Source organism: Dermochelys coriacea, chromosome 4 (assembly GCF_009764565.3).
Source record: "Dermochelys coriacea isolate rDerCor1 chromosome 4, rDerCor1.pri.v4, whole genome shotgun sequence".
NCBI classification, from domain to species: Eukaryota; Metazoa; Chordata; order Testudines; family Dermochelyidae; genus Dermochelys; species Dermochelys coriacea.
The window spans coordinates 144,190,935-144,209,952 of record NC_050071.1 but is presented as its reverse complement, the minus strand read 5'-3'; the positions used below and the strand labels follow the sequence as shown (position 1 = coordinate 144,209,952).

Sequence of the window (19,018 nt, the reverse complement as noted above, 5' to 3'; positions counted from 1 at the left end):
GTTATTTATTTTACTAAAATAAAATTGTATTTTTAAACAATCAAATATGCCTTTAAGCATCATTTAGGTTATAAACTGCAAGGACTGTGTGACTACTTCTGGAATTTGTGCTCTGCAAAATTGGCACTTAAATTAAAAGCATTAAAGAAATGAATAACAGCACCTACTTTTGTGCTGTTTGTTTCTTGTAAAATCCTCTCAGATTGGGGGGATGAAGAGAAACTCCAGTTAGTTTCACTGTTGTTTCTTGTCAGTTTTGGATCAGCTTCACTGTTCCTGGATCAGCCCAAGGTTAATCTGATAGTTCAGAAACAAAACTGGGAACCAGAAAAACTGTTATCTCTGGCTTTGCCATGTACTCCTTAGGTGGCCCTGGGAAAGATCACTTGATCTTTCTGAGCGTGAGCTTCTGTAAAATGGAGATAATGCTAGTTCTACTTCACGGTGGTGGTGTGAAAATAAATGCATTAATATTTGCGAGGAATTCAGATATGGCAGTGATAACTAGCATAGAAATAGCTATAAATAGCTCTTTGGGTTGCAAACACTTTAGGAGGAATGTGTCAATCCAAACAAAACACTTATTCTCATGGACTTTGAGAGAAAGGGCAGCATTTCTATTCATACTGGGCTTTGAGAAAAAGCCCCTTTTTAAATAGCAAAACCCAGTTAACTTTACATCTGGATTGTAACAAGTAAAGATGGATTATAACTTTACAGAGACAAACCTCATTTGGGGGCACAAACTACCTTTATTATTACATATATTGCAGTAGCAAACAGAGTCCGCAGGCATCTATGGGGAGCCTAAGAGGGAAATTGAGGCAGCAGGCAGATGACCAGCAGGTTAAAAAGGCTGTAATCCAGTCTCTGTAGGATTTCAGGTATTTCCTGCTTCTGCCTGACCCCAGAAATAGTAAGAGAATCATTTACATCAGCTACCTTGCTCCCATTCTCAGCCAGAACAGCAGAGGGGAAGATCAGAGCGGGAAAGGGAATGACCAGTTAACCAAACACTTTACTATTTATTTAAAACCTCCTGGTTTTGATTCTGTTTCTTCACACACTCTTAGCAGCCAACCTGACAGCACTTCAGAGGGTCAACCACATACATCAGAGCCTGGTAACTATGGGCTTTGCAATCAGGGATGGTGATAGCACTTTGTAGCTAGAAATAATAATCAGTTAGATTGTAAATTCTTCAGGACAGGGGCTGTCTCTCACTAGGTGTATGCTCAGTGCCCAGCACAAGGGGGCCCTGATCAGCTAGAGAGTAGAGCTGCAGTATTGCTAACCCTAAGTGCTCAAAAATCATGAGATATTAAAAATAATACATGTTGGGCCTTGTGGCGGGGTGGTCCCCCACCATTCCTTGAAGGGCTTAAAACTGCCCTGGGAGGGCTGAGAGGGAAAGGGCTGGGCTGTTGGGGAATACAGCCACAGCTGTAGCCTGTGTAATTAGGGCCCAGCTGGCCCTTATAGAGGGCAGTGGGCCAGAAGGAGAGAGACACTCTCTCTAGCTACAAAGGAGAAGAGGACATGGGTGCCAGGGAAGCTGAGGAGGGTACCTAGGGCAGGGCAGTGCTGGGGAAGGGCAGAGGGAGCTGGGGAGCTCCAGCCTAGCTGAGGTAAAGGCCCACGAAAGGGAACTAAGGCTGCAGAGGAGCAGCCCAGACCTAGACAGAGGCAGCTGGTTCAACCGCCCCCTTGCCGGTGATGAGTGGTGCAGACGGCAGTCTGCCCCAGGGGACGGGGGCTAGATGATGACTGACAGTAGCCACTGAGGCAAGGGAGGGATAAGGGCTAGGGGGTCTCCTGGGGAGGGAGACCCAGACTAAGGTGGTACTGCCAGGGGGAAGACCCTAATCTAGAAGCGCACCGGGGGCCGGAAGGGGCACGGGGCCAGCGGCAAACGAGACAGCGATTGGCAGAGGGTGCTCCTGGCTGAAAAGAGCTAAGTCCCTGGACAACCAGCAGGAGGCGGTACAGGGTGAGTCCCACCATGACAGGCCTTTTATTTGCCTTTTGTTCCGAGACTTTAGGGCTCGCATTGTAAAGCTTTTGTCCACAACCCACAGGGCTAGAGACGCGGGTGGGATCCACAAAGGTACTTAGGCACCTAAACCCTGGCCTGAGGCACCCAAGTCCCAGTTTTGGCTCCCCTGTGATCCACAAAACTCTCTTCCCAAAACCTGTGGGTGCCTAATTTCACTTGGTGTCTAGGTTTTTGGAGTTCCCCCCCACCTGTTTCTGACTTCAGGCATGCACGCTGCTGCCTCCTACCAGGCACTGGGTGGGCCCCCTATCTCCCCCGGGCCCCAGAGCGACCTCTGAATCGGAGAAAGACAGGCATTCGGGTGCCCAGGTCGGTCACACGCAGACCTGATCCGTGCTCAGTGGCATCCAATCCCACCCAGCCAGAGGAGGAGATGGGGGCAGTGCCCACCTTGTACTGTTTAGCTCAGTGGTTAGAGCAGTCACCTGGGATGCAGGAGACCCAGGTTCAATTTCCCTTCTCTCTGCCAGCCGGGGAGAAAGGATTTGAACAGGGGTCCCCCACTCTCAGCTCAGTGCCCCAACCACTGAGCTATTCTGATGCAGGGAATCTCGCAGTCTCTCCTGGTGAAGCTGTTCCCTGGTGGATCACCAGTGAAAGAGCGACTGGGGCGGGGGACCAGGACCGGGACCAGGGTTGTGAGGCTGCAGCATCTCCCCCACCCCGCCCAGCGACGCTGTGTGTTTATCACAGTGGAACAGCCGCCGGCCCAGAGGGACAAGGCGAGCCTGGCCCTTTGTGGATCGCAGCGTTGTCCCTGGGTGTTTCCACGCCCTGAGCTGCTAGGCCCTGGCCCGTTGCGCACCCCAGCCCAGCCTGTTTTTCAACGACCGTGGCAATTCTCGGTCACGCTGGCGCTGGGGCCCCGAGCAGAACCCCTGATCGTGGGCGGCTGGCGGTAGCGATTGGCGGTGCTGCCGAGGTGCAATTCATATATTAATTAATCCCCCAGACCCGGGCACTGGAATCAGCTGCATCCTTTCAGGGCAGCTTGCGAGCTGGGCCCTAGCTGTGTTGCTAGGCGAGCTCGTTGCCTGGCAACGGTTGCCCCCAGCCTCTTCAGGAGGCAGAGGACTACAACTCCCAGAATCCCTTGAGTGTCCCCGTCTAGCTGGCCGTTGCCATGGTTCTATGAAAACACTATGGCTGCCTCCAGCCCTGTGGGCAGGCAGAGCCAGGGGCGAGCTTGGCCGTGCCCCGCAGGCGTGGGGGTGGAGAGGCCTGGCCTGGGCCCAGCTGGCGGCCGAGCCGATGGCGAACGGGAGCTGGACGAGGAGAGCCTGCAGGAGCTCTACAGCTGGGTGGATGCCATCCCCCTGTCCCGACCCAAGAACATCACCCGGGACTTCAGCGATGGAGGTTGGGGAGCTAGATCCCAAGCTCCTGGAGCTGGCCGCAGTCTGGCCGGGGTCCAGACTTCACAGCTTGAGGCCTACGAGTGACCCAGGAATGGATCCCGATCAAATACCCTGAGCTCAGGGAGAGCCCAGACCCGGATCCAGACTGGATGGCTTGAGCCCTGTATGCAATGGGACCGACCTGGGATCCCAGATCCAAATTCCCTGAGCTCAAGGAGAGCCCAGACCTATACTGGATGGCTTGAGCTCTGAATGCAGGACTGACCTGGGATCCTGGATCGAAATACCCTGAGCTCTGGTGGAGTCCAGACCTGGAGCCAGACTCTGCTGTTTGAGTTCTCTTTCTGTAATGGGACTAACCTGGGATCCTGATTCCAAATAGCCAGTGCTCTGGGGGTCTAGACACAATTCTGATCTTTACCGCTGACCCCTCTTTCTATAACTGGCCACGTCCATCCTTGGGATGCAATGAACTTTGGGAGAGTTTGAATCCAGCTCTGAACTCCACAGACAGGGCCTCCTTTACCATTTGCAGATTGGGGTTGTGGGGAATGTGGGGGGAGTATGTCCATTTCACCCTCTGGTTAAAAAAGTTTTTGTGTTTTTTGTTTTGTTTGTTTTTAAAAATCAAGCAATATTCACAGAGAGGAAAACTAAATTTAAAATAAGATTCTTATAGGGTTAATAAGAAAGAGGTGAGCGACTGCGGACAAATTCCCGAGTTGTGCTGTGTGCAGTTTGGACACAGAAACTAGGATTATTTACAAAGGTAGATTTAAGTCTCCTCTATGCCCCCCAATCCTGGAGCCATCTGGCCAAATCCTTGATATAAGAGCAGTCTCAATTTATGCCAGCTGCCCACAACGCCTAAAGAAGAGGCTGCACATAGGACCAGACAGCAAGTGTGAAAAATCAGGAGGGGGGGGGTAATAAGAGCTTATATAAGAAAAAGACCCAAAAATCAGGACTGTCCCTAATAAAATCAGGACATCTGGTCACCCTAGGTGCACAGGTGTTACTAAAGGTAAATTTTGGCCAGCAGAACCAGGTGGTGTTGCCAACTTTTGAGCACTTATCACAACTCTCTCATAGTTCAGGCTTTCCTTAAAGCCTCAGCTGCTGAAGTCAGCTGACTATGTGAGAACTTCAGCTTTCATTTCAAAAATAGGAAAGTAGGTCTCTAGCTCTCTTGGTTACAGAAAAAAGCTTGAAAACATGAGTTCTAAAGGCTACCAAAAAACCCCAAGGCAAATAGAGCCAACATTTATTTTTAAAATCTTGATTTTTTTTTTTTTTTTTAAAAGCCAATCTTACAATTTTTTCCTGGGTCTGGATTATGATTTTTGACTGTGTGGGGTTGGTAATGCTGTTTACTGCTGTGGATTGTGCATGAAAGTGAAATAACCTGGATACCTTTCTGATCCCAGGGCAAGTTTGCAGGGTTTTTGGTTAGAAGAGATGAATTCTTCTTTGGTGTATTTGTCCAAGTGGCTCTTGCATCTGAAGTGCATGAGTCCCATGCATGCACTCAGAGGTGGATTAAGGTTTCTTGGGCCAGAGCAAGTGAGTGGCCCCTCCCCGCCCCTTCCACTTACAGTCCTGCTCCCATTCTTCCCCTTCCACTTGCAGCCCTGCTCATGGCCCCACCCCATTCTGCCTCTTCCCACCCACAGTACTGCCCCATTCTGCTCCCCCCCTGCAGCCCGCAACCTGTTTGCCCCCCGCCCCCGACTGGAAAGCTCTGTCCCTACCCACGACAGCCCTGGGGCTGCAGCGGGGAGTGAGAACGCCTCCAGTCCCGGGACTGCAGCTGGGGTCTGGGCTCTGGTGCTTCCCCCGCTGCTCCGGGCTTCTGCTGGGGAGCGCCACACCCCACCCGTCCACCTAGTGCTTCTGCCGTGGCTCCGGGCTTCCACCGTCTGGCGGCAGACTTTTTTTTTCTAGTGCCCCCAATAGTCTGGTGCCCTTGGGCACAGCCCCGTTGGCCCAGTGGCTAATCTACCATGGCATGCACTTCCTGCATGGAGCTCATCTGCTCCAGAGTGGGATCCACTTGGACAAGTACTTGAAATAGAATCACAGTTGCTATGAGGTAAGGAACCCTTCTTTTTCACTTGTGAATTGATCATCTTAGATCTGGAATCTCTGACAGACAATAACTAGTCTGGCTGTGGTTTATATAGTATCTTTCCTGAGCATCCATATATATAAATATAAATAAAAGGCATCTCATTGTTTTCATTATGCAGATCATGGCATGATGCTCATCTGACCTCTCCGAGCACTGCATTGTCACTGATTCCTCTTCTTCTTTCCTATGCAGTTCTAGTGGCAGAAGTGGTGAAATTTTACTTTCCCAAAATGGTGGAAATGCACAATTATGTCCCAGCTAATTCAACGCAACAGAAACTCTCCAACTGGGGCCATCTCAACAGGTAAACATGCGCCCAGCGCCCATCAGGCAGCATGGTGCTGGGGAGGTCAGGCCATGGAGCTGCGGGTACATAGGGGGGGGAAAACAGTGATTCAGTTCCTTGTGTTTCCTCTGCAATTTTTGACATAACCCACTGACAATACCATGCAGCTTTTTGAGATGACTCCCTTGAAAAAAGAACAAACAGTGGCTTGGACTTCATAACTCGTCTGATACTCCCCACCAAGTGTGCAGCCTTCCTGAGTTCAGACCTCTTTCGGGCAGGGATGCAACTGGAAACAATAAGAGAGCAGCGAGGATCCTAGACATTATGCAATGCTCTCCTGCATGCTGAGCATGATCTCCGTGGGGTAAATCAGTGTTGCTACATTGTCTTTGAGGGAGCTACACCCACATATCCCAGCCGAGGATCAGGCCCCTTAGTCCAGGAGAGATACTTCCACATGAGACTATTATAGGAACTCAAGCCAGTTCTACAGAGTGGGTGCCCGTACTGTGGTTTGACCATTTCCCCTACCGTGGGGCGGTTTGTACCCTTGCAGGAAGGTGCTGAACAAGCTGAATTTCTCCATCCCGGAAGACATGATCCGGAAGATCGTACAGTGCACGCCCGGCATGGTGGAGCTAGTTCTGCTCCCACTGCGGCAGAAAATCGAGGATAGGCAGAAGCAGAGCAAGGTGGCATCTAGCACATATCAGGTCAGCGGTGCTTGAGGGACGAGAGGGCGGCTCAGATGGTCAAACGTGGTGTAGGATCCTATTGTGTATATGGGCCATGTGCTGAGGTCCTTGCTCAGGCAAACTGCCTTGGGAGCAAATGCTGGGTGAGCACTTTGGAGCTTGGCCTACAGCTGTGACAACTAGGTGTAATTTACAAACACAGAGCCAATAAACTGCATTCAGAAGGAGCATGGTTAAAGTGCAGGAAGTGTAAGATTCATCACAGGGACTGAGGCATGAGTTCTGTTTCTGACTCTCTCAGATGTGCTATGTGCCCTTGAGAGAGTCACTTCATCGCTGTGTGCCTCAGTTTCCCTGTTTTCAAAATGGGCTTGCTAGACCCTTCCAGCGAGTGGGTGGGGGTTAATTCATTTATTGCAGAATAGTGACTCACCAGCCAGCACGTCTCCTTGCAATGCCATGAACAGCCACAGGACCTTCCCCTTCTCCATCTGATGGCCATTCAGACCCTGTGGTGATCAGGTTCTTAGTTACTCAGCCCAGTCACATACACTGATGTACATGGCTACCTCCTTGGCGCCTTTCCCCTATTTCAGGGCCCACCACAGGGCTCCACTGTAGCTTCCCCTGGCTCCTTTCACAGGCAGAGGAACCCCAGAATGCTTTCCTGCTGGGTTTCTCACTCCCATGTCTCCCCCTTCTGGCTCTCTTCTTCCCCTATCTGGAGGATGGTGTGGATTGCACTCTCAGCAAATTTGCGGATGATACTAAACTGGGAGGAGTGGTAGATACGCTGGAGGGGAGGGATAGGATACAGAAGGACCTAGACAAATTGGAAGATTGGGCCAAAAGAAATCTAATGAGGTTCAATAAGGATAAGTGCAGGGTCCTGCACTTAGGATGGAAGAATCCAATGCACCGCTACAGACTAGGGACGAATGGCTCGGCAGCAGTTCTGCGGAAAAGGACCTAGGGGTGACAGTGGACGAGAAGCTGGATATGAGTCAGCAGTGTGCCCTTGTTGCCAAGAAGGCCAATGGCATTTTGGGATGTATAAGTAGGGGCATAGCGAGCAGATCGAGGGACGTGATCGTTCCCCTCTATTCGACACTGGTGAGGCCTCATCTGGAGTACTGTGTCCAGTTTTGGGCCCCACACTACAAGAAGGATGTGGATAAATTGGAAAGAGTACAGCGAAGGGCAACAAAAATGATTAGGGGTCTAGAGCACATGACTTATGAGGAGAGGCTGAGGGAGCTGGGATTGTTTAGTCTGCAGAAGAGAAGAATGAGGGGGGATTTGATAGCTGCTTTCAACTACCTGAAAGGGGGTTTCAAAGAGGATGGCTCTAGACTGTTCTCAATGGTAGCAGATGACAGAACGAGGAGTAATGGTCTCAAGTTGCAATGGGGAGGTTTAGATTGGATATTAGGAAAAACTTTTTCACTAAGAGGGTGGTGAAACACTGGAATGCGTTACCTAGGGGTGGTAGAATCTCCTTCCTTAGAGGTTTTTAAGGTCAGGCTTGACAAAGCCCTGGCTAGGATGATTTAACTGGGACTTGGTCCTGCTTTGAGCAGGGGGTTGGACTAGATGACCTTCTGGGGTCCCTTCCAACCCTGATATTCTATGATTCTATGAGCTCCTTCCCTTAGGGAATCAGCTGGGTCTGAGTATGAATTATGCCAAACACCCTCTCCCCAGGTGGAAATGGGAGAGCTAACTGGGCCCACCAGCTCCTGTTAACCCTTTGTCTACCTGTGTGTGGCTTATACACCCCATCATGTGTATGTACGGGGCTTTGAGATCCTCAGATAGAAGGCATTAAACAAGTGCAAAATTATTGTTGTTCTGACCAGCTCACAGGGTGTGGCCGCGAATAAAATGGTTATGGCTGCCACCAGAAATGTGCTATTGACCAGCGAGTGATGGAAATCAAATAGAAATAACCATGGATCAAAAGCTCAATGCAAGCAGCACTCCAAGTAGTGTGGTAATCGGACTCAGACCACTAGGGTCAAGAGAGAGAGCCCAGCTACCAGTGCTGAGAGTTCAGGGCTAGGAACAGAGTGCCCAGCTGACCCTATCAGACTGGGTATGGGGTGAGAGGCAGGTCTTGTCAAGATACCGGTTATCCCTCAGAGTCAGCAGAGGGCATTGGGGGTGTTCTATGGAGCTGACAATTTAGCTGATACCTCTGATGCTGGGATAGATGCACAGGAAGGAGGAAACTGAGTGAGTGGTGAAGGGCTAATGAAGGGGCACTAAAGCCAGGTGAGTGGAGCTGTTCTGAAGCTCAGGCATGGGTCGGGGAGGTCTCTTCTCCTCCTTCAGTGTGAGCCCACCTCCAGCCGCTCACCCTTAACCCCTTCTCGGCCACACCCCTCATTCCTGCTGTGCATCGTGACGAGGCTCGGGGGGAGCATTGGGGCTGGTAGTGTCGAGGTGTACGTGTAGGAGTAGCACGGGCTGCCGCAGGCGTTGGGATGCCAGGCAATGAAATGGGCGATAAAGCAGCAAAAAATAACTTTAGAAAATGAGGAGATTGATCTAGAGAGTCCCCTGAGGCTTGGTCTACGCTACAGACTTGTCTCAGTGTAACTACGTCACTTGGACAAATCCGCACCTCTGAGCGATGCCGTTCTACCAACCACACTGCTGCTGCAGACGGTGCTATGTCGACGGGAGGCAGGAGCGCCGGAACCTCAGTAGAGATGTGTGTGTGTGTGGGGGGGGGGAGGTATGAGGCCTGGTCCCTCTCAGCGGCCCTGCCACTGCTTTGCCTCTTCCCCTGGAGGCCCCGGCCCCTGGCCAGGCTGGAAGCCAGAGCCAGGCAGTGGTAGGAGCTGCCCAGGGAGCCCGGGCCGCTGTAGGGAACCCTGAACCTTCCACCTGCCCTGGGGCCAGGGTGCCCGTGTCCCTGGATCACACCGCCATGGGCAGGTGGAAAGTCCAGGGCTCCTGACAGCACCCCAGGCTCCCTGGGCAGCTCTTACCATGGCCTGATTGCAGCTTCTAGCCTGGCTAGGGGCAGGGCCTTGGGGGGTGGGGAGCGGCTCTGAGAGGGACCGGACCACATGGTGGGGGCGACTAAGGGCTACCTTAGCCCTCCCATGAGGAAGAGGTTGGCGTCACCGGCAGGGGCTGCACCTGCACCAGGCTTGCAGTTTGGGCGGGACAATGGCCCCTTGACCCCCAAACTACACCCTGTTAAAAAGTGGGTGGGCATGGCCCTCCCACTTTTAAAAGTGGGGGAGGCCATGCCCCCCTTCCCAGTTCTGGCCCCCCTGATGGGAGGGCTTCTCCTGTCAATATAGCTACTGCCTCTTGAGGAAGGGGAGTACTTGCACCAATGGGAGAATCTCCTCGTCGGTGCGGTCGTGTCTCCCCCTAAGCCTGCAGTGCTGTACGTGTAGACAAGCTCTGCCTCAACACGAATGCAAAAGTGTGGTTAAGGGAGAACTCACGACGGAACGGAAAGAACTATGGCACAAAGAGGAAAGGATGGAGGGTCTATGAAATATGCCCGAACTTTGAGGATGCCGTTATCCTTCACAGCTATGACAGCACAGTAACTACCCTGAGAGTGCGAACCGCTCACTGAGCAGAATGTGCACATTGAGTAGAACTAAATGACCAAAGTTGGGTTGTGTGAACCTGGGTTGTGCAAAGGTAAAGGAAACAGTTGAGCATCTGCTGTGGCAAAGCAGGGAGAATTTTACAGAGACAGATTCTTGATGAAGACCAGAGGCCTCAAAATGAATAGTCTGAAAGGATCAGTAAGGCCCTGGGAAAGCAGGGCAGCGTGGAAAAAGCATGATTCCGCTTTTTCAAAGATACAGGACAAGGTGAGGACAGATTTCTGAATATGTGAAAACTGCAGTACGTGGCAGTTGCAGCCTTGCATGCTGAGCCGCTGCACCAGAACACACCAGAAAAAGAGCGCAGGGGCCTTCAGCGTGCTGCTGGTCTTCGAAGACGACCTGATTGCCAGACAGCTTCGACGGGGCCAAAATCTTCTCTCACACCTCTCTGTGTAAATTCAGAGTAACTCCATAGTCTGCAATGGAGCCACTTTGGTTTTACCCGTGTCAATCAGAGCAAAGCAATTCTTCTCCTGGCTGGTCACCGGGGATGATTTCCTGCTGGAGAACAGCTGCTGGAGAGAGATGGCTCTTACTCATGGGCCTTGGGCGGACACCAGTATACAGAGTGGGCCAGATTCTTCTCTGTCACGCCCATGTAAACCCAGAATAACTCCGCTGGAGCCAGTGGAGTTGCTCTGCTGGAACTTGATCTGGTCCCTCCTTGGGTGTAGAGATTGCTGCAGAGCAGACTATGGCTGAGCGTCACCCGCTCCTGCATGTTCACCATAGCCACAGCAGTGAGATGTGCACCATCTGCATGGCTAATACACCAGTCATTATGCAATTGCCCTACTTTGGCAGGTCCACTCACTGCTGTTTCAGAGGTGACGCCTCTCACTGCTTGTACGGACTGCAGAATCTTTGTGGCCGCTCCCTCCCTCACCATACACCCATGCTCTGTAATCAGCCACATAGACTTAGTGTCTTATAATCCCAGCAACTGCGGTTCTTCCCCTCTTCAGTGCGAGCTTGACAGCCCCAGCGAGTGAGCGCTGCTGGCCTACAGCTCAGGCGTTAGCAGGGCAAGTTGTGCCGGAGGGACCCTGCCCCACCGAGGTGAGGACAGTGTTGTCTCCATGGCCCATTCAATGGGCCGCCTCTCTGCTGAGACTGGCAGTGAGGTGGCCGATTTGTGCCAGTGGTGATGTTGCTTTGGAAATGTGGACACCAGTGTCCTAGCAACCAGACTGAGACTAGACCAGACGTATTTTTATTAGACTTAAAAGAAAAAAGGGGATTTCAATTGATGACCAGATTTCTCTGACCAATAGGTCTAGTTAACTGTACAAAACCCTGCAAAGCCTTCCTGGGGAAGAGGTTTCTGATAGCAGAGGGCTCTAATCTAGTAGAATGAGACCCCGTGGTTGGCAGCTGAAGCTAGACAAATGCCATCTAGACATAAGGTGTACATTTTGTAAATGATGAGGCTAACTGTTGGTGCAACCTACCCTAGTGACGTGGTGGGTTCCCCATCACTCGAGGGCCTTAAATCCCAGCTGGATGTCTTTCTATATGTTGTGCTATAGCTCCAACAGAAGGGCTGGGCTTGATGCAGAAATCACTGGGTGCGGGCCTTTCCCCGGTGTAAGACTAGATTGTCATAATGGGCCCCATCTGACCTGTGAAACCCCCACTACTGAGTTTATAGGGACCCCCATCCTCAGTATCTTTCCTAAAGACTTGATCATTCTTTCCACTGATGGGGCAGTGCAAGGCTTTCAGTCTAAGGCCCCCGCAAGTGTTTCAGTCCCACCTGTTATCGGATATTGTACAAGCAACTGGCTGGGGTGCACCACTGCCCTCTACTGAATGGGATCAGAGCTGCTTTGCCCATGTCCTGGGTGCCACCTTGTATTTTGCCTTCACTCGGACCCACTGATCTCTGCAACATCCATAGGTGGCGAGATGGCAATGATCAGGAAGTCTTGCCAGGCCTCTCTTGGGACGAAGCTGACAGCGGATTGCAAGGCATTTTCACTTGAACCATGTGTTTCTCTGTGCAGGAGCTGGGCACACGCTATGCACTCAATGAGAACAGCCATATGGAAACAGGTAGGAGTGATGGGAGTCTCTCTGAGCAGTATGTGTGTTCTGGGGGAGTTGGCTTCCATCCCTGCCACATGGCTCTGTGACCCTGGGCAAGTCATTCAGTCTCCCTGTGCCTCAGTTTCCCGCCTGTACAATGGAGATGCACTGTCCTGCATTGCAGGGGTGTGAGGAAGATGCATCATTTGCATTACACTAGCACCTAGAGGGCCTGATGGAGTTTGCGGCCCCATTGTGCTGGATGCTGCACAGACGTAGTGTCAACAGCGGGGTTGGACTAGATGATCTCCTGAGGTCCCTTCCAACCGTGATATTCTATGATTCTATGATTCTATGTACACAACAGCTGAGGAGTGGGAGAATGGGAAGATTATCTCCTGTAAGCTGACACTCAGAGAGGGACTCCTAATGGCTACTGAAATTGATGGACGTCAGGAGCCTAAATACCTTAGAGGATCTGGGCCCGAGTGACTTACCCAGGGCCTGTGACAGAGCGACAAATTGGGCTGGATCTGCTGGTCCCAGCCCAGTGCCTTAACCACAAAACCAGCTACATTAATTACTGTTGCTGGAGAGTCCAGCTATTACGATGCTGCAGCTCTAGAAAGACCTGCAGCAATTTCATAGGTCAAGTGGCTTCTTCACCAACTGCTTGGCCTCTAGGAATCCGAAGAGTCTGTAAGTCCTTGTAGCTTTTTCTAAGGGGACCAGCTAGCAGAAGGAAGGATGGTCTTGGATTAAAGAACAAAGATATAAGTCAGGAGATCTGGGGTTCAGAACCAGCTCTGCCATGGACTTGCTGTGGCAAGTCACTTCCCCTCTCCATGTGCTAGGTAAGGCAGGGATAACGGCAATGCTGACTGACAGCACTAGGTGTACATGAGCTTTTTCAGATGGACGGTGCTAGCAAAGTGCCATCTCCCCAGTGGGCTCGAGCATGAAACCCTTCCTGTTAGCCCCTCTGGGGTTATTCAGAGCTGCCCCTTCTGAAGCCTTATGACTCCTAGCCCATACCTGTGAGCTCCTAGAGCCCGACGTGACATTGGCACACAAGTAAACTACCCCAGCGTCTGTGTGCGGCACCTCTCTGCTGCTCACTGGGGGAGTCACTGGGACTTGTGGCAGGGGCAGTTCCTTGCTCCAGACAGTAGTTCTAACCTGACCCTGCTGGAAGAGGCCAGATGAGCCCCGGTCCTCGCAGAACTGGCTGGCCACACCCAGCCAATCAGCCAGTGTTTAAGCTGCCCCGGGTCCTAAGGTCTCACTTTCCCAGTATTCAGTTAAGGCTCAATTCTGCCCTTGCTGAGGCTCCCACGGAAGCGGGTTACACTGGGGTAACGGAGGGCTTGATCTGCAGCTGTAACCTAACGTGGTTTGTGTTACCCAGGCTACTTGTCAAAGCCAAAGCCCAATGCAGCAGGGATCTACGTGCATCAGTCCCCACGAGCTGAAAGGTAAAGTCTGCCCTGGGATTACCGCACAAACTGACCACAGTGTTTCTTGATACAGTTCCCACATGACCCTTTAGGACTATGGCCCCTTCCTGGTTCCTTGGCTGGGAGCCCTCCAAGGAATGCTCAGGTGCTCCACAAGGGTCTGGGGGAGGGGCAGGTAGCTGGCCCTTCCGTCCTCTGGGCTGTACTGCTCTATGGGGAAAATGGAGGCCCCTACTCCACAGGACTGTCAATCCAACCCTTCCCAAAGGGCAAGTGAAATGCAAACCCTTCCTGCCTGGGGCAGCTTTGCCCCCAAGATTTATGGAAGTGAATGGCCCACCTGAGCAAAGAGGAAATCACCATGGTACTTTTGTCGCATATTTGCACACAGGCCCAGATCCTCAGCGGGGGTAAGTCAGTGAAGTTCCACTATCATCCACAGCATGAGGCTGAATTACCCCAGCTGAGGATCGGGCCCTTAGCATGTGCCAGGACGCCCCCGCCCCCAGCACTGCTCAGAACCCCTGCACCCCTTCTGCCTCTTGCTGCTGCTGCTGGGGTTTGTCTAAGCTGAGCCACCTTGCAGCCTCACAACAAAGGGCACAGGGGAATCGGCCGCCTGCTTGGGCTTTGTTTGCCTGGGCCACTCTAGTGGTGCCAACCTAACCCCTGCTCGGCAGAGGCCTGGCACTTTCTCCCCTTCATGCTGCTGTGTGTAGCCCTCTCTGCTGCCAGCCCAGATCCCAGTGAGCAGCAGGGACTGTTCCTAAAGCAAAACATTCAAGGACCATCCTGTAACTCACTGAGATGGTTAAACCTGTGATGTCCCGAGGAAGGAAGAGGGAACTTTGATGTCTGCCTTGGCCTCCCTTATGTCTACCAGTGGGCCAGGGTTTACCCCAGGGTGGCTTATGTAAGTGAGAGAGGCAAAGCCCGAATCTTCTCTCACCTGGTGTAACCCTGTTGATGGCTTTGGAGTTCCTCCTGACTTGCATCAGCACATGGGATGGGAGACTCTGGCTCGTCAATTCACTCGGCCCCAGTGCATTCAGGCCAGTGGGAGACAGGTGCTCTGATGCCAAGACTGAGTATGACCTGCAGAAGGAGAGATGGGGCCTGTTGTTCGTTCCAGTCTGTCTGAAATGCCCAGACAGTGGCACATCCACTGCTTCCCTTTAGACACTATTGCCCATCTAGTCCAGCAAGTAGCTGATGGAGGGCAGTCCAGTCACCTGTGCTGCATCCAGCCTAGTTCTCAATGGCCCCCATGATGGGGCTCCCACCCCTTCCATAGGGGACCCTCCGCGATCCAACGGAGCTCAGTGTGGGCAAGTCTCTCCTCCTCCTATGTTTATCTCTCTGGTTTTACTTCTTTCCCAGGATGAACAAGGGCCAGCAAGGCTATGCCCAGGCTCTGCAGGGAGACACCAGCTTTCGCATTCAGTTAACGGAGAGGGAGCAGGCTCTGCTGGCTTGTCAAGAAACGGTCCAGGTGAGGACAGTTCGCGTGCTGTCCATGGAACGGCAAGGCATCCTCTGACAGTAAGCCAGGCTTTGCCCACACCCACCTCAATGGCTCATCCCACCCCACCCTCTGGGAAGGGAATATCCACTTCCCATGATGCCCACGGGACGGGAGTCCTCCACAAGCGTGGAGGTGACTGCACAAGCCTGGCTTTCCTGAACTTACCCACCTTTGCTGCCTCCAACTCAGCTCCTCCACTAGTCGCAATGGTGGGACCATTAGTGTAGACCAGCTGCCAGCATCTTAATCAGCTCCATGCAGGTGAGGGTGGCCAGGTCCAGTGGTTGGAGCTGTAGTCGGTCAGGCTTGAGAGGTCAACCCAGAGTTGGTAGCTGGGGTCTGGAGCCAAGGGTCAAGCCAGAATCAATAGCCATGAACCAGAGGTCAGGGCGAGGAATCGGGAACAGGGCTGGGTCTATCTCAGCTGCAAGTAAGACCTCCTTGTTGCACAGACAACTTCCTGCTCCTCCCTCCAGGCTTAAATAGTAGGTCTGGGCAAATGATTGCTCATGGGAGGAGCTGCCAGTTATTTCTACCAGGGCAGCACTTCCTGCAGTGACTGGTCTCCCAGGATATAGGCAGAGCCATGGTCCATGCACCCAAGGCTGCCTGGTGATGCCGCCTGCCCAGGGCCCCATAGGTCTGGGCTCAAGAACCCTGGGTGAGGATTCACAGTATGTCCACACTGCACTCAGATGTGTGACTGCAGCCCATGTAGTTCTGGTTTCACTGCTGGTGGTGGTGTCCGGGCAGGAGCTGGGAACGGGGGATGGATCATGTGGTGGTTCCCTCTTCTGTTCATTCCCTCTGGGGCACCTTGCATTGGCCACTGTCAGAAGACAGGATACTGGGCTAGATGGACCTTTGGTCTGACCCAGGCTCTCCGTTCTTATGGGAGCATGGGCTTCGGTGCAGGCTAGCCACTTGACACCCGTGCTGCTGGGCTTGGCCGCTGTTGGTATGTGAGCAAGCTAGAGCAAAGCTAGTGGATTGCAGTGGAGACAGAGCCACTGTGGTTAAAATGCTGGGGATGGGTAGGGTCCCATGGACTGCTGTGCTGGGCTTGCAATGGTGGGAAATGGTAGGACAATAAGTCAAGTGTAGACAAGGCCAAGATTTCAGCAAGCCATAGCCCATCATTACTCGTGTGCAGGGCTCCCTGTGCAGCCACATGCCCTGCTGGTCAGCCTGGCTCTGTACTTGCATGTGAGATGCAGCCACAGCTCCAAGAAGCCTGCAGTCAGGTTCAGACCCAGACAAAAAGCTCAGATAAGCATAAGCCCCCAGGTGATGGCACGGTGCCAAGGGGGTGAAAACACTGTGAAGTCCTGGGGCCATTCTTGAAAGCTCTGCAGGCGAAGGTGCGTTTTATGGCGGTCTCCGAAGGTGGTGAGAACAAGTGGTGTTATGACAGTATGCGATATCCAAGAGCTGGGTGATCCTACTGATCTTGTCCCCAGTAAGTGACACTCCTGGAAATGTGAGGTAGAAACAAGGGTCTGGTTGCATCTTTGATGGGAGATCAAAAGAAGAGAACACGGTCATTACTGCCAGCCCAAAAGATCCTGTTAGAGCTTGCCATTGGCTTAAAGCACAAGATTATAAAAAAAAAATAAATACTGGATTCTTTTTCATGAGAAACAGTATAGCCTAGTAGGTAGAGTGCTCGACTCGGGAGGCCTGGGTTCTAGTCCTGGTTTTGCCACTGTCCCGCTAGGTGACCTTGAGCTAATCTCTACCCCTCTCCATACCTCCATTTCCCTATCTATAAAATGGGGATCATGATGCTGATCTCCTTTGCAAAGTGCTTTGAGGTCTACTGGTAAGTCCTCAATAAAAGCTAGGTAGGAGAAAGAGGACGTTAAAAATAGGCAGAGACAGGCACAAGCTGCAGAATTCAGAACAGGCTCCAGCCTGCAAGGCCCAGGGAGCTGGAACAAAGGGCTTGATTTGGGCCCCTCGCCTTAAAAAAGGCCGATCACCACAGCCAGCATGTGCTTCCCTTTGCTCAGATCCTGCAGATGAAGGTGCGGCGGCTGGAACACCTGCTCCACCTGAAGAACGTTCGGATTGACGACCTCACGAGGCGCCTCCAGCAAGTGGAGCAGAAACAGAAATGAGGCAGGGCTTGGTTTCCCTCCCGTGCCCTTCCCTGCGACTCTCACACCTGCAAACTTCTTACCGGCACATTTGTAAGAGCCGGCGTTCCTGTGCCTCTCCCACTGCTAATCGCTCCTCCTGGGCTCGGAGAGACCAAGCCATCACAGGCAGGACCGGTAGAGGTCTGAATTTGAATAATGACACAGGGCTCCCAGTTACTTACAATCCAAGGACAAGACTGAGGAGAAAAAATAAGGCCTAGAGTCCAAGAGTGAAAAGTGCACAAGCACAGGTGGCAAATACACATCTAGAAGCTCACTTGCAATTGTGCATGAGGGTGTTGTAATTGTCTAAGTGCACCGGTGATTGTGCATGCATTTGATAGTCACGTACATGCAGCTGCAATCAATCGGCTTTGCATTCATTGCAGTTTTGGACATGGACCTGCAGTTGTGCATGCACTTATACAATTGCAAGAAATGCTAGTGCAAATGTGCACTCACAAATGTGCTTGAAGGGGATCGGGCTGAGGCAGTATTTCGAGTGCTAGGTTTTCTATCTCTAACCAAATCCAGCAACTTTCACTCTGAATATAAACTCCTTTGCTTTCTAGGCTTTAGTACCAGGCCACCCCTTTGCTTGTTAGTTCTTTTAAAGAGCCCCAAACAAACCCCTCTTGTTCCATCTGGTGACTCTTGGGTGACAGCTGATTGGAGATGCATGGGGAAGGAATGGATCATTCACAAGGATGCTTTTCTACAGGAGCAATCCTGGAGCCCTCACTCAGGGACAACTCCCACTGAAGGGTAAGGATCTGTCTAAGCAGCAAAAGCTGTGCACAGGGCAGCCTACCTGAGCCAGCTTGAATGCAGCTAGCGCAGGTAACATAGCCATGAAGCCAACACAGCACAGGGTACTGAGCAGAATGCATGGCCAGGCTCTGTGCCAGGCAGCACTACCCAGGCTGACGTCCCTCCTGCTCTGTCAGGCCCAGCTGGTGCTGTGTAGACACACCCTGAGGAAGGCCCTGTGGAGATCGGTCGCCTCCACCCATTGATCAGGTTTACTCTGGGCTTCATTTGGATACAAGCATGAAAAGGCCCTCAGCTCCTGGCTCTCTGCTCTTTACAGTTTGTTGGGGTTCTGCGGCCCTTGGGTGGGTTTCAAAGGCTGCCTGATTAGAAAGGAGCCATTTCTGCGGTGGTCCAAGGGCTGATAATCGCAACAGGAGGAGGGCTGACCAATCACAGCCACAGAGAGGCCCCTGTGGGGAGATGCTGCGCTGCTCAGACATGAAAGCTCCAAACTCTGGGCCAGCCCCACACCTGCTGTAAACGGGAGTAGCTGTACTGAGGTCGATGGGCCAGGTCCCGGCTGCTGTAAATGGGAGTAGCTGTACTGAAGTCAGTGAAGCGATGCTGACTTGCATCAGTGGAGAATCTGGCCTATAAATGCTCTTCTAGCTAGGGATGGGACTGAGCTGCCGAAGCTGGCCCTGCATTCTGAACATGTGGGAGCTGGAGGGTGTTGGATAAAGAGCTGCTTTGGCCCAAAGGGAGCCAACGTTTGGGTTCAGACTGACACCTCCTGAAATTCTGAGGTATGTGGGTCAGAGGCTGGGGTTCAGGCCTCGCTTCACTATCTTCTCTACAGTCAGTGACCTCGCTGCACTATCGCTTGGCATGACACATTTGCCTTCAGCTTCCTTTGGTCCTGGAGAACTGCTGAATTCCCA

General features: G+C 52.2%; 1 protein-coding gene and 1 long non-coding RNA gene across 2 annotated transcripts in view; one reads left to right on the top strand and one right to left on the bottom strand.

Annotated features, from left to right (window-relative positions):
- LOC122459772 overlaps positions 1-15,007 on the bottom strand; it is a 28,246-nt gene extending 13,239 nt beyond the window's left edge. The window contains exon 1 of the long non-coding RNA XR_006280669.1: positions 14,608-15,007. This is a non-coding gene — a long non-coding RNA (uncharacterized LOC122459772). The remainder of the gene's footprint in view (positions 1-14,607) is intronic.
- Positions 3,198-19,018, top strand: SPEF1 (sperm flagellar 1). Its single transcript, XM_038400555.2, has 7 exons — positions 3,198-3,415; positions 5,738-5,849; positions 6,391-6,547; positions 12,180-12,228; positions 13,610-13,676; positions 15,039-15,150; positions 17,196-19,018. The coding sequence occupies exons 1-7, from the start codon at positions 3,199-3,201 to the stop codon at positions 17,301-17,303; spliced, it is 822 nt and encodes a 273-aa protein (XP_038256483.1). The 5' UTR covers position 3,198; the 3' UTR covers positions 17,304-19,018.

What these genes read in the sequence shown, in the direction of transcription:
- SPEF1 (XM_038400555.2), top strand. Translation starts at nt 3,199, where the DNA reads ATGGCTGCCTCCAGCCCTGTGGGCAGGCAGAGCCAGGGGCGAGCTTGG. An exon ending in AACTGGGGCCATCTCAACAG is followed by an intron (nt 5,850 to 6,390) that starts GTAAACATGCGC and finishes GTACCCTTGCAG; the next exon opens with GAAGGTGCTGAACAAGCTGA. An exon ending in CTTGTCAAGAAACGGTCCAG is followed by an intron (nt 15,151 to 17,195) that starts GTGAGGACAGTT and finishes CCCTTTGCTCAG; the next exon opens with ATCCTGCAGATGAAGGTGCG.